Below are 14,799 nucleotides of genomic sequence, written 5' to 3'. Positions count from 1 at the left end.
AGAGACATTATCTCCAGGTGCAGAAGTGGATCAATGAACTCACCACACACTAAGGGAGCTGACTGTAAGTGCAGGATGTCCTCAACAGATTTCCATTTGTTGTACACTTTTCGAGTAGGCTCATGCTTTTAAAACTAGCTGCACAGTTTGATGAATGACCTCTTTTCAGTTTTGCAAGGCAAGATGGGTACCTCCCAAATTCTGACCTGAATAAGACTATCCAAAGACTGTCCACTCACTGGCCTCCCAAGAAATGCTGGTTTACCATGGCAGTCAAATTGCAGAATCACTAAAGCAAGGTGATCCTAGTAGTTAAACTGAGCTTGCACTGTAATAACTTAAGAGAGATATGGGTGTTTCAGTTTTTCAGTACCAAACTATGTGAATTAGTGTAACTTATAGTTGGAAAAGTGTATCAGTATAATTCAGCTGGTGAGGCACATTATTATTATTATTATTATTATTATTATTATTATTATTATTATTATTATTATTATTAATAATAATAATAATAATAATAATAATATATTTATGATGTGACTCTTCTGTATCCAAAGTTGTGCTGCTGGATTGAGATCTGGTGGCTGTGGAGGCCTTTTGAGTACACTGAACTCATCATCAAGTTCAAGAAACCAGTCTGACTTTCCAATTTTGGTCAGGCTGTGCAAACTGCAGCTTTAGTTTTCCAGTGTGGTCTTCTGCTGCTGTAGCCTGTCTGTTTCAAGATTTGACGTGTGTTCAGAGATGCTATTATGTATACATTGGTTTTAACTAGGGTTTGTTGTTTTTTTTTTTTAATTACTAGTTTCTGGTCATTCTCCTCTGACATCTGCCATCAACAAGACATTTTCACACAAACAATTGCTGCTCACTGGATATTTTCTCTTGTCTGGACCATTTTCTGTAAACCCTAGAGAAGGTTTTGTGGGAAAATTGCACTAGATAAATATTTTTGGACAGACTATCAGCAAGTCTTGCACCAACAATCATGCCACATTCGAAGTCACTTAAATCACCTTTCCTCTCCATTCTGATGATCAGTTTGAAATTCAAAAGGCTATCTTGATTAATTCCACATGCCTAAATGCACTGAGTTGCTGCCTTGTGATTGGCTTATTAGATACTAAGAGAAACTTAGCAGAGCTTATCCAATTTTACTACCTATGATGTATATATAAAATCTTTAATAACACTCAGATGGCATAAATGGGTATCCTACAGTTCTATTTGTTATCTATCAATGCAGAGAGTAGACAGTTCCATGTTTTCTTTGGAGTACACTCGGGACAATATCACCATAATCAGTGTTGTGCTTATTACTATTGCTTTGTTGGTTAAAGCAAATTTGACTTTGCATATGAGTTAGTGCAAAATAATGCGATCACTCTCAGATTACAAGCCTCCAGGCCTTTAATCACTGATAATTAAAGTGACCCACTGCCCATCTTTTTTCACTGATTAGTCACACATCCATATCCTGAAAACATACTGGATCTTTTTAAATAAACAAATTCACAAAAAATATTTAGTTTGTCTTGCAGTATATTTTTAGTGTGCTGATACGATTCATGTATGCAGTGTGGGAGATATAACATATTTTCATCAAGAGGAAAACAGACAACCTGCATTTACATTTTAAAGATAATCCACTGCGATGACACATACATTTTCCCAGGATGATATTTTTCTGTGTCATGTTTAGGGATGGGTACCGGTTCTGACATAAACGGTAGTAACCAGACCGAAAAGCAGCGCACATTTCGGTGCTTTATATGCAAACTCAACAGCCTGCAACAAGTGCTTTAAGCTGATACTGTGATACTGTCAAAGAAGGTAACACCTCAAATCCGATGAAACACCTGGCGACGCATAGCGTTTTTTTTTTAAAAGGTGAGAAATGCACTGTATTTGATAGCTTGCTGAAAGACCTCACACCGTGCACATCTACTGCGGGTGGGTTGCTAGTTATCGGACCCGGAGTTAGCAACATCCCCCAAAAACCCGAAGAATAGAGTCCTGGCCCCTAGCCCTGCCAGTGTAGCAGAAATGATGATGGATGATGATGCAGCAGCAGCAGCCGTTCTTCTCTGCGTGAGTAGCTTAATGTTGTTTGTGTGTAATTTACGTTGAGTAGGTTAACCACGTTATTACATTAATGCATGTAAGGTGAACTAGCAAACATCATCATAGCTACATGCGGCTGTCTCCTTGTTTGATGGCAGATACTCCCTTCACCCTGGACAAAAAGGCTAAAATGACCAAAGAAAAAGTGGAAAACAGTTAAACATGAGAGGTTTTTAGACAAAGTTTGTGTTTTTTCCATTGTTTAAGCACTGCTTCCAGCCGAGAGTGATACCATAAATCCCCTATAGCTGCAGAAAAGACTAACATTGTTATCTTTTTACAAAAAAACAGCTGAACATGGGAGGTTTTTGGACCAATTTTGTGTTCTCCATTCTTTAAGCACCGGTTTGAGCACCGTTTAAGCACCGGCACCGTTTCAAAAGTACCGGTTTGGCACTGGTATCGGATAAAACCTAAACGATACCCATCCCTAGTCATGTTCCTCTCTAAGATTCTCATATTCAACAGTTTCTGCAGACAACCCATTGCAAGAAATTTCAGTTGCAGGGTGCATGTTTCTTCACTGAGACAGCACATATAAAACAAAAGAGCACACTCTTCTACACAATGATATTTTCCACCTTTTGTATTAATCTGCACTGGCTACTATGAGCTGCCAAAACAAAAAACTTTGAAACAAAACTCAAATGCAGTTTCTGTTTTCAAGCTGCTGTGCAGTTTGACATGTGTTCTCCGTATATCTGCTCTAACAGGGTCTGTGGATAGACTGAGGCTACTCATTAAAGTTTTTTTTTTTTTATTAGAGATCTTGTTTCAGCAAGAGTGAGCCTGAACCTTAAAGGCAAAGTAGGAAATAACAAACTGGAGTTAACATGATGACAAATTGTGGGGGCCAACATGAATGACAGAGTCTGCTCATCCAGTAGATTAAGGAGTTAACCTTGGGGCAATTTTATAGCCTGATTTAGATCTGTGTGACTTTGCAGCGGAGAGGAATAAGACGTGGCACTGCAGAGAATCTGTTCTTATTTGTTGACTCCATTGATATCCTCGGGAACCAGGCCTTCCATGACAGCACGCTTAGACTCCAGGATCTGTAAGAACCAAAGAGAGAGCAAAATAAAGCACACTGCCATGCTTGCTTCCTTCTCCAAACACAGCATGCACTCAGTAATCTCTTATGTAGGTACACCTGTATTAACAAAATTCTACATTTAAATAGTCTTTCGTGGATGCATTAAATTGTATGTTTAAGAGTTTAAAAAAATATCTAACTATAAAACTACAGATATGATAGTGAAGCAGTTACCTGGAAGCTATCACTGAGGCCAGTGATGCTTTGCATGTTTGTGCTGTAGTACCCCAAAACGTACTGTCCACCTAACAGAGGAATCTGACCTTTATCCACAGAAATCTGCAACAACACATATGTGCATGTTAATGAATAATGCATTCATAAAGAATCTGTTAATATGACATAAACGCTGCACTTCTACTTTACCTGTATGACTTCATTTATCTCTGGCAGTTCATTTTCTCGAACCCAAACAAAGGTTTCATAGTCAGACGCAGTCTTAAATCCCACCTGAAGCGTAAGACAGTCAGTCCAAATCCACACAATTATAATATATAAGGTTTAAATGATTTGTTTATTGATTTTTGTTGTTTTTACATGAGTCCTAGTACCTTGTACAGGCCAATCCAGTCCCACGTAGAAGACATAAAGTCCTCCAGGACAGAGTAGGTCAAAAGTGCATCCTGGCCTGCGCTCCATATGCCCACAGGAGACACTCGCACCAGTGGTGTGTCAAAGACTTTTCTCAGCTGCGGGAAAGATAAGAGAAAAGAAAATATTTTTAAAGAACATTTGAAAAAGCAGAGGTCTATGCAGTGCATCTGCTCTCACCTCCAGGCTGAAGGTTGCAATGACAGGCTTGTGGTCACTGACTCCATAGCTCATGTCACTGGTGTATTTATCCTGGGTGACCAGGACTGGATACTCATCCTGTTCTTCATCTGTGGAAGTTGATGCCTTCTCATCATCTTCCTCTGATGGCAGGGGCTTGGGTTTGATGCGCCAGAGGATCCGGTCTGTCCATGCCGGCTTCCTCTTCTTTCCACTGAGAATAGAATAGAAGAACAGAATAAAATAGTTCTTTATTGTCATTGTATATCTACATCGAAATTATGGGTGCGCCACGCCGAGCATAATGAACATGGCTGTTGATTTTACAACTTCTATCTAAAAAAAAATTTTTTCTCTATTGCTTACCCTTTAACACATTTACATTTGTCTATCCATACAAATCTACATACTAATTCTTATGAAAAAACAAGTGCTGTTAAAGAATGCAAACCAAACACATACACATGCAGTACAAGGCTATACCTATAGTGTAGCATGCGTATGAGAAATGATGTAGGTTACATGCTAAGTAGCAGATAGTACCATTAACAGGGTATTACAGCTTATGCACACACTAATTTGCTGTGAAAAGCAAAATGTGGATTACACCGGAACAAAAAGAGGAAGGAGTGCAAACAGTGGGGTGCTGGGTGCAGAAGGGAGTTCTGGTCTAATGAATATGCAGAACATGTCTGCCATTTATCAGTCATATTATGCTTACAAAACCCATTTGAATCCTGTTGCTTATGCCAGTGTCTCCATACACTTTGTGAATGTGGGTTATATCTAAGTAACCCTCAAGGTGCCTATCCTATACACAGGACCGAGACACCCACCTAGGCAGATCTAGCATCCAGAACCAGGTCCCCAACCATTCAGAGAGGAGCACCCAGGTGAGAGACGTGAGGAGCAAGAAGAGGGTGGTGCCACAGAGCTGCAGGGGCCTTGTTTGTGTCAAGAATGGATATGAGTCGGAGAAAGAGCTGCTACCTTGTTCATCTATAAATCAGGTTTATAGATGCCATGGCTGCTTTGAGCTTCCATTTAGCGTTTTGCTACAACTAAAGATGTGGTGGCAAAAGCTGATAAAGGAATGTGGGGGATGCAAAACACAAAATAATTCTTACTTTAAACCCAACCATGTCTTTGGAGTGCTGTGCAAAATTAAAATGGAAACGAAGACACAAATAAGGCTTACAAAATTTGCCGATCATGTGTGTATAATACAGATTTTTTAGCATGTTACCTGGTGTCATAGGTGTCGGAGTTACGGTCAAACTTGTAGGTGGGTTTAAAATTTAACGGTCCCTCCTCAAATTCCTGCAGGAAAGCTTCCTTCTTCTTCATCATGATGAGCTGCAGGAAAATGAAAATAATGAGCAAGCGTGTGTTATTATGTGTGTGTGTGTCCTCACACTAGTACAATACCTGGTCTTTGCCCCACAGCAAATTTAGCCGGCCGCTGTTGATGGATGAGCGGAGAAAGTGCAAACCGTGATCTGCGATGCGGAAGTTCAGATCACCAAACCAGAACACCACCCTGTGAAAAAGCCGCAGAGCCACATTTTACTTGCACAGCAGCCCATGTTGCGTATATGCATAGTATTTGTGTGCCTCTGTGAAGGAATCCTGACTTGTGGTCCCGGATTTGTGGGGTGTCATAGATGTCAAAGTCTTGCGTCTCCAGTATGTACTCAAACTCGTCAACGCGCTGCAAAGCGTTGTTCATGTGAGCAGCTAGGTGGCAGTTGAGGAAGCAAATCATGTGTCCATAGAAGGAAAAGCGCACAGACACTCCTCCTTTGTTACCCTAACACAGACACACACAGGAGAACAAATACAGTCTGTGAAGAAGACTAATTATAAAAAAAGTATCTCTTTTAACTTGGATTATGGATTAGACACAAGTTTTCTATCCCAGTGTTCTGACTGCTTTCAGTGTTCTTTGTTTGTGATTTCTTTCTGTCAAAGCTGCTGCACATTTCACTAAACAAACACAATGGACCTTTCATGGTGCGTTTAAACCCTACAGCATCTGATGCCAATGGGATTCCTGGTGTGCACACAGTGTGGTTGTCTACAAGGTTCAGGGATAACCAGAGCTCCCATTCTAATTTCCTACCCAGTAGCCAAACACGCCGGTCCGAGTGTAGGTGGTCTGGATGTTTCTGATGTAGGGAAGATGAATCTGTTTGGCAAACAGCAGCAACAGCAAACCCTGCATCCTCACTGACGTGACCTAGACACAGATGGAGACAGTAAGATTGTATTAAAGTCAAAGTCAAAGTCCAAATTATTTATATAGCACATTTAAAACAACAACTGTTGACCAAGGTGCTGTACAATTAGGATAATTAAAAGAAATAAAAACATAGGGAGATACGATAAGAGTTAAGAAAAAGAATCATAAAATTATTAAATGTTGTAGATTATGCAGCGTTTCTTTTCTTTTTCTTTTCCTCTTTGAATCTCAAACAGTTTAACTGCAACAGCATAAAAATGTATGTAATAATATATTTTATGTCTCTTTTATGGATGAAAGAAAAATACAGGAGACTAAAGAGACACATGAAGACAAATATTTCTCCTTTTCCTTCTTTTGTCTTCTCCGACCTTGACAAAGCCTCTGGGTGCCAGTGAGTTCGTGAAGACATGGCTCCAGGAGTCTTCTGATATCAGATCTGTGATGAACCTCACTGGGGTGGCGTTTACCTCCTGAAGGCTAACACACAGAAAAATAAAAAGAGACAAGTAATGACAGCCTAATGTCTTTGATTCCACTCCTGTGATTCATTATGAATATATATATATATATATATATATATATATATATATATATATATATATATATATATATATATATATATATATATATATATATATATATATATATATATATATATATATATATATATATATATATATATATATATCTATCTGTTTGGCAGCTGGATAGCGTAGTGGTTAAACTACATGCCTTTGGAACAGAGGATCGCAAGTTCGATTCCTGCCTGGGGCGTCTGTATCCAGTAAGGGTCCTAAGGCTAGACCCCCTATGCTAAGCAAGCCTACCGCAGACATGAGCGAGACAGATAAATATGAAGGCATGCCGGCTCGGACGTCGCCCGGATCAACAAGGTCCGCGTCAGGTGTTGAGGAACCAGGGCACCCTGACGAAAAGTGGGCTACTGGAACAAGAAAGCATCGGTGGGCAAGGGACGAAAACAGGGCGTTGTTGGAATGCTACTACGCAAGTAACCCCGGCGGAAGGGGCTACATGAATAGGATGAGGGACCTATGGATTCTTCGATACCCAACATCCACAATGACGGCGAAACAACTAGTAGCTCAGTGTTCCAACATTCGAAAGAAGGGACTGCTCTCACAGCTAGAGATTGACGAGGTACAACACAAATGCTACGACAAGGAGGAGTCAGGACGCCAGGTCAGGGGGGAGATATCATCACCCCCACCCGAGATTGGGTACATAGCCCCAAGTGCGATAGGAGAAGGATCGTTGAGTGTGAGAGGAACTGACCTGAAAAATAGGATCATGGCCAAGCTTGAAACCTGGATCCCCCGTAGCCGGTTACCAAGATTACGTGAAGTACCCTCAGAAGGTCTGCTAGATGATGTTAATGCAGCACTACGGGCAATACCTACAACCACGATTACCGACACTAACAAGCTGATCTACAATACGGCAGCAGTGATCAGTGAGATGCTTGGCTACAAGTTGAACAGCCACAAGGGGCAGTACCCTCCATGGAGAAGGAGGCTAGAGGGCAAGATCAAAGTAGCACGGAGGGAGGTTAGCCAACTAACGGAGTTGCAGAAAGGTGCGACAAAGAAGGTGCCTAAGGAATACAGCAAGTTGTCCATACCTGAGGCCTTGGAAACTGCCAAGCAAAGACTCACAGCCTTGGCCAGCCGCTTGAGGAGGTACACCAGAGAGATAGAAGGCAGGAGAATAAACCAGCTGTTCTCCACAGAACCAGCAAAAGTGTACTCTCAGTGGCAAGGGAACAATAAGAGAACAGCACCACCAAGGCTGGAGACGGAGCAATACTGGAAGAGCATATGGGAGAAGGATGCAACCCATAACGGCAATGCTCAGTGGCTAGAGGATCTGAGGGCAGACCACAGCGACCTCCCTGAACAGGGTCCAGTAACCATCACAGTGGCAGATATCCAAGAAAGGGTCTCCAGTATGAAGAGTTGGACAGCACCAGGGCCCGACATGGTTCACGCCTACTGGCTGAAGAAGCTGACTGCACTCCACGAGCGTCTGGCAGCACAAATGAACCAGCTGCTAGTTAACGAAAGACACCCGGAATGGCTAACTGAAGGCCGGACGGTCCTGATCCCCAAGGACCCCAAGAAGGGACCGGTCCCCTCCAACTACCGACCAATAACCTGCCTCAGTACTACATGGAAGCTCCTGTCAGGCATCATATCGGCTAAGATGAACAGGCACATGGGTCAATACATGAGCGGGACACAGAAAGGAATTGGCAAGAATACCAGAGGTGCAAAACACCAGCTACTGGTAGACAGAACAATCAGCCGAGACTGCAAGACCAGACTGACCAACCTGTGCACTGCCTGGATTGATTACAAGAAGGCCTATGACTCAATGCCCCACAGCTGGATACTGGAATGCCTAGAATTGTACAAGATCAATGGGACCCTAAGAGCCTTCATCAGGAACTCAATGGGGATGTGGCGTACAACACTAGAGGCCAACTCCAAGCCCATAGCACAAGTTACCATCAAGTGCGGGATCTACCAAGGAGATGCTCTGTCCCCACTGCTGTTCTGCATAGGCCTGAACCCCCTCAGTGAGATCATTAACAAGACTGGCTACGGATACCGACTACGGAACGGAGCAGTTGTCAGCCACCTCCTGTACATGGATGACATCAAGCTGTATGCCAAGAGTGAACGAGACATCGATTCACTGATCCACACTACCAGGCTATACAGCAATGACATTGGAATGTCGTTCGGACTGGAGAAGTGTAGTCGGATGGTAACAAAGAGAGGGAAGGTAGTCAGAACTGAGGGGATTGAACTACCAGAAGGCAACATTGCAGACATAGAGGACAGTTACAATTACCTGGGGATCCCGCAGGCAAATGGGAACCATGAAGAGGCCGCTAGAAAGGCTGCAACCACCAAGTACCTGCAGAGGGTCAGGCAAGTCCTGAGGAGTCAGCTGAATGGTAAGAACAAGATCCGGGCCATCAACACATACGCCCTGCCCGTGATCAGGTACCCTGCTGGGGTAATAAGCTGGCCAAAGGAGGAGATAGAAGCCACTGACATAAAGACAAGAAAGCTCCTGACCATGCATGGAGGGTTTCACCCCAAGTCCAGCACCCTGAGGCTGTACGCTAAGCGGAAGGAAGGGGGCCGGGGACTGGTGAGTGTCAGCACCACAGTCCAGGATGAGACAAGGAACATCCAAGAATACATTGGGAAGATGGCCCCAACTGACCGAGTGCTCAGTGAATACCTCAGGCAGCAGAAACCCAAGAAAGAGGAGGGAGACGAGGAACCATCATGGAAGGACAGGCCCCTGCACGGTATGTACCACCGGCAGATAGAGGAGGTGGCTGATATCCAGAAATCCTACCAGTGGCTGGACAAAGCTGGACTGAAAGACAGCACAGAGGCACTAATCATGGCAGCACAAGAACAAGCTCTGAGTACAAGATCCATAGAGGCTGGGGTCTATCACACCAGGCAAGACCCCAGGTGCAGGCTGTGTAAAGATGCCCCAGAGACTATCCAGCACATAACAGCAGGGTGCAAGATGCTAGCAGGCAAGGCATACATGGAACGCCATAACCAAGTGGCCGGCATAGTGTACAGGAACATCTGTGCCGAGTATAACCTAGAAGTCCCGAGGTCAAAATGGGAGATGCCCCCAAGGGTGGTGGAGAATGACCGAGCTAAGATCCTGTGGGACTTCCAGATACAGACGGACAAAATGGTGGTGGCTAACCAACCGGACATAGTGGTGGTAGACAAACAGAAGAAGACGGCCGTAGTGATCGATGTAGCGGTTCCGAATGACAGCAATATCAGGAAGAAGGAACACGAGAAGCTGGAGAAATACCAAGGGCTCAGAGAAGAGCTCGAGAGGATGTGGAGGGTGAAGGTAACGGTGGTCCCCGTGGTAATCGGAGCACTAGGTGCGGTGACTCCCAAGCTAGGCGAGTGGCTCCAGCAGATCCCGGGAAAAACATCGGAGATCTCTGTCCAGAAGAGCGCAGTCCTGGGAACAGCTAAGATACTGCGCAGGACCCTCAAGCTCCCAGGCCTCTGGTAGAGGACCCGAGCTTGAAGGATAAACCGCCCGCAGGGGCGTGCTGGGTGTTTTTTTTTTTTTGTTATATATATATATATATAAATAGATTATTAGCAACATTTGAAACTCAACTGTCAAAAATGTTATTTCTTACCCAATCACATAGAGATCTGGAGGCGGCTGGGCATCTAGTTGGAGCAAAGAGGTGGCATCTTCAGAAGGCTCTGCTGTGGCCACATTCCAGGTCACAATGTGGATCCTTGTGAGAAAAAACTCCCAAATATTATTTACAACGCTACAAAGCTATACACTGTGCATGCTCAACAGTTTGTGTCCTCAAAAAGAGCAACACTTATACCATAAAAATACAAAAAAAAAACAAACCTTGATAACATTTACTTTTCCAAAATACACACTTTTGTAATCTTACAAGTTAAGTGGAACCCACTAAGAACCACAGATATTATTTTCACAAATACCACTTTAAGAGCCTATTGATCATTTCTGCACTTTTTGATATGAACTATATTAGTTGCTATGGTATGCCTGTTTCTTCATGATAAATCAAAGTTTGAAGTGATTTTTCTTTTACAAGCTTTTTAAAAGCCCAAAGTGTTAAAGTCAACCTGAATGCATCTGTGGGAATGAAGCGTCCACAGAGCTGAAATGCTTCTTCCAGCGTGCGTGACACCTCTTCACTGGCTTCGTCGTCAGAGCTCATGTCCTCGATGCAGGTCAGCAGCTGGGACAAACGCTGGCGAAGAACCGTCTTCGACTTTGAGCCCTGAGATGCCGAGCTGCTCGTGCTGTCTGAGCGCACACGTGGACTGTCTGTTAAAAGTTCCATCTTTGAAGTTATGCCTTAAAAAAGGGTCTTCCCAGTGTATGTGACGTAGTAAAGTTCAGGAGGTTCTTCAGTGCACAGCAGTATTGAAAGTAACTACTTAAAATAAACATAAAGAAAGAGGGAAAATCCTACGGAAGACAGACCTTTGGCTTGACTTCTCCTCAGACTTCTGTGGTTGGGATAGTTGTAGCCATCTGATGCGAGAGGCCACCGGTCCCTTTGTCCACTCGACTGAGAGTAATATGAACTGATTCCTAGTTAGTCAAATCTCTCTCTGCATGTGCTTCAGGCAGTTCTTCTTTAAAGTCCTCCAAAATAGCCAAGTTGAACAACTGAAACGCCGAGGGTGAAGGTTGCTGGTGGAGTCCTTTCTCTGGCAGAGTCTTGTGTGATCTGGCTCCGATGGAGCAGCGACTGACAAAGCAGTAGGGTTGACTCGGGAAAGCAGGCAAGAGTGAGTCAGATTTGGAGTATAATCGCAGGCAGGAGACAGGCATGTGAACTTGTGCGTGTGTTTTGCTGTGAGTGTGTGCAGCCAAAGAAAGTGTAAGAGGAGGCTGATCCTCCATCAGTATTGCTGCAAGACCTGGGCAAACCTTCAGCTTTTCTAAGAGGTTTATCACCGCTATTCTTCATCAGCGGAGCACATAGAACAATGCATGTGACCCACAATTACACCCATGCACTGGTGACGAGAGAAAATATCAGCTTTGGCTTCTTCTTTTAATTTGCTATTAAATTCTAAAAAATAACATGCTGATTGTTGTGTGTTACTGAATAAGTGTATGTAGCTGAATGGTTTATTAATGGATGTAAAGCAAAAATAATAAAATATTTGGATGCCTGTGGAAAATACGAAGAAATGGGGACAGGAATAAAGAAAAGTATTTATAATCCTTGGTGTCCCAATCCTCCCTTTCAGTTCATGTAACAGTGTCACATGCAAAGACTTAGGGCAAATTCTTTAGCAAGCAGAGGTGTTAAGTAGATAATCAAGGGGCCCACTGGTCAGAAATGATGAATAGAATACTATTTAAGTTTTCTCGCAGATCTATTAATACTCAGATCCAGCAGCCACAAGTTACTTATAAAGATTATGAAACTGATTATGAAATGCAAGCTGGGAGGGTTACTTTCTTTTGTTTTACTATCTCTACATGTGATCTGTGCTTTCCCTCACATTTATTTCCATCTCTGACTTTGTTCCTACCTACTTTGTATCCTTTCATTTACATTAGGAGACAAAGACAGAATTGTGCTGGTCTTACCTGCACTTGTCTGTTCCACCCCTGCCGGTGTTCATTTTCTCCCCTGTAGGCACACATACACACAGGCTTGGGAAAAATGTAAGCAAATAGAAATGCCATACGCTTTATCCTTACTACATTCAGTTTGCTGGGAGCATAGACCAGAGCCGGGCAAAAATAACTAAACAGACAAAGCCAAACCTGACAGGGATGCCCCGGAGTCATTTCTCAAATTGCTTTTTAATCACGTCTAATCATGGTTAGCCTCGGCCGTGTTAAAGTGACAGTGCCCTGAAGATCACATGTAAACACAGGAAGACTTGAGAGTCATTTTTGGACATATTTTAAATAAAACTTTATCAAAAATGCTGTAGAAATTATTTGACTTTTTAAAGCTAATTATAAATAGTGGGTGCAATGCATATTTGTTGCCGTTGGCTGCTCTGGCCTTTGAACTAGTTTTAAAGTAAGTAAAGAAAACAACAACAATGTCCTGGACTTGTGACTAGACTGTAACAGCAACACCTTGTCCTGTTTGTGTCAAAATTGTCTAATGACTGTGGCTTTGTTATGATAGCTTAGATTATTTGTTTTTCTGGGTTTCTTCCTCACCACCAACCCTTGCTGATGGCTGTGATTGGACACATTAAAATTAAATTCAACTGAATTTCATTTGGCCACCTGGGGGCAACAATGTGCACAACAAGCTGCACGCTAACATATTTGTTATGGCTAACACTCTTTTAGCAAAGTAGTTGATGGTAGTTCATATAGATATAGATATTAGTCTACTGTTAAACTGGCAATATGACTACCCACATAACATATGTAAGTCCAGTGTCTTTACATTTTATCTCTTTTATTGTTGTTGTGCTCTTAATTTAGATCCACAGCAAAATATGTAATTTCTTACCTAGCTAACTGTTTAGAACATTAGCCAAATTAGCTAGTGAGGTCAATTTCATCGTATATCAGTGTAGATATTAACCACAATAACAACTTGTCACAATATAATAATCGAGGCTATGACAATATGCAAATTTTTATCAAAGAAGAAAAAAATACAATTTAAAAGGCAGAAATTATTTTATTTAGTCTTCTATTCTAGTGTCAACTTTTGTTATCGATATTATTTAATTTTAATTATGCATCAATTAAGTTAGTTGTTTTTCACTGACAAGTTTTTTGTTCTTTATAACAATGTTACTAACTTCTGTTTTCTTTACCCTTATTATAAGCCCCTCCTTGAAAAAGTAACGAAGTCCTAACTTTGGTATTTTAAATTGACCAGTGATTGCAAGAGAAACAGATTGTTGTGCCGTATTCATACTTGCCAACTGCTAGTGTGCTGTAACAAAAACCCAAAAAACAAAAAACCCCACGCAAACAAGTTACTGAGATCGTTTTGCCTTATGAGAACAAAAGCATCCCTCTGTCTAACTAAACCATTACCTTTGTCTGTGTGTCTGTCTTGTGGTATCCGGAAAAGCAGTAGACGCTGTGTGCACAGATGACAGAGATGTCCAAAGGGAATCTGTTTTCCTGTGGTGAGGCTGGTTTGACTGTTTGATACTGTTTTTGGTTTCCTCACTTTGTTCTCAGCTGCTCCCCTCCTGGGTGCAAATTCCCACACACAGCCCACGCTGGACTTAAGCGTAACATCGGATCAAGCTATTATCCCAGGTTGGTTAACAACCCAGTGAGAAAGTGTTTATGAATAGACATGTCTGTTTATTGACATGGCATTTGCTTCACTAAAGCCTGCTTTGTATGAAACAATCCTTCATTTTCTTAACAGTATGGAATGTGAAAGGTGCTCTGCATTACACATTAAAATGCTACTTTATAAGGATTTTATTGACTGCGTAATGCTTTAATTACGGGGATTCATTCTGTTATTTTTGTGGTCTTGCAGGATGGTTGTGCATGATATAAATAAGCCATCTATAGGAAGAAAGAAGAAAGGTTATCAACAGAACAGACACAAAGATTAAAACAAACAAAATCACAACATAAAACTTGATTAATACTTTCTGATCTTTAGATTCAAGAACCAAAATAAATTTTTCATTCATATTTCAACTAGTAAGCTCAGTTTTCTTTTTACTGATAAGCTAAAATATCCTCAGTGGTTCATTAGTAAAGTCAAATATTCCCTCTCAAACATCCATACACTGTGTAGTTTCATCACCATCTAACAAAATATGTAGCAGCTCTCAGCCCCAGCCCATCCTCTGCCTCATAATCAGGATTTAAAGTAATCGTTGCCACAAAAAGCCTGATTAATTCTACCCTGCCTACAGTGTTTGTGTCTGTATGTGTGTGGTGTCTGCTGTCTGTGTGTTTTATAGGTCCACCAGGGGCACCAAAGAATAATATTCAAAAGTCATACTTTGTA

General features: G+C 42.0%; 1 protein-coding gene and 1 long non-coding RNA gene across 6 annotated transcripts; one reads left to right on the top strand and one right to left on the bottom strand.

Moving 5' to 3' along the window:
* Window positions 1–1,392: 1,392 nt before the first annotated feature.
* inpp5kb (inositol polyphosphate-5-phosphatase Kb) lies at window positions 1,393–13,936 on the bottom strand. 5 transcript variants are annotated; one of them, XM_082547886.1, is made up of 14 exons: window positions 13,854–13,936; window positions 12,423–12,465; window positions 10,462–10,566; window positions 6,605–6,713; window positions 6,114–6,230; window positions 5,626–5,801; window positions 5,420–5,531; window positions 5,238–5,347; window positions 5,119–5,145; window positions 3,992–4,205; window positions 3,772–3,909; window positions 3,587–3,670; window positions 3,395–3,499; window positions 1,393–3,179 (listed from the first exon to the last, which is right to left on the bottom strand). In XM_082547886.1, exons 2-14 carry the CDS (start codon window positions 12,455–12,457, stop codon window positions 3,111–3,113), a joined length of 1,401 nt encoding a protein of 466 aa, XP_082404012.1. In that variant the 5' UTR covers window positions 12,458–12,465; window positions 13,854–13,936; the 3' UTR covers window positions 1,393–3,110. The 5 variants fall into 5 exon arrangements, with proteins under 5 accessions (XP_082404012.1, XP_082404014.1, XP_082404013.1 ...); XM_082547888.1 differs by lacking the exon at window positions 13,854–13,936 and adding an exon at window positions 13,732–13,825; XM_082547887.1 differs by lacking the exon at window positions 13,854–13,936 and adding an exon at window positions 12,603–12,706.
* On the top strand, window positions 13,120–13,971 carry LOC309715073. Its single transcript, XR_014279143.1, has 2 exons — window positions 13,120–13,229; window positions 13,894–13,971. It is a non-coding gene; the product is annotated as an uncharacterized lncRNA (long non-coding RNA).
* The last annotated feature ends 828 nt before the right edge of the window (window positions 13,972–14,799 follow it).

Source organism: Aulonocara stuartgranti, assembly GCF_965226115.1.
Source record: "Aulonocara stuartgranti genome assembly, chromosome: 10".
In the NCBI taxonomy this organism is placed as follows: Eukaryota; Metazoa; Chordata; class Actinopteri; order Cichliformes; family Cichlidae; genus Aulonocara; species Aulonocara stuartgranti.
This window is presented reverse-complemented; position numbering and strand designations above follow the sequence as displayed.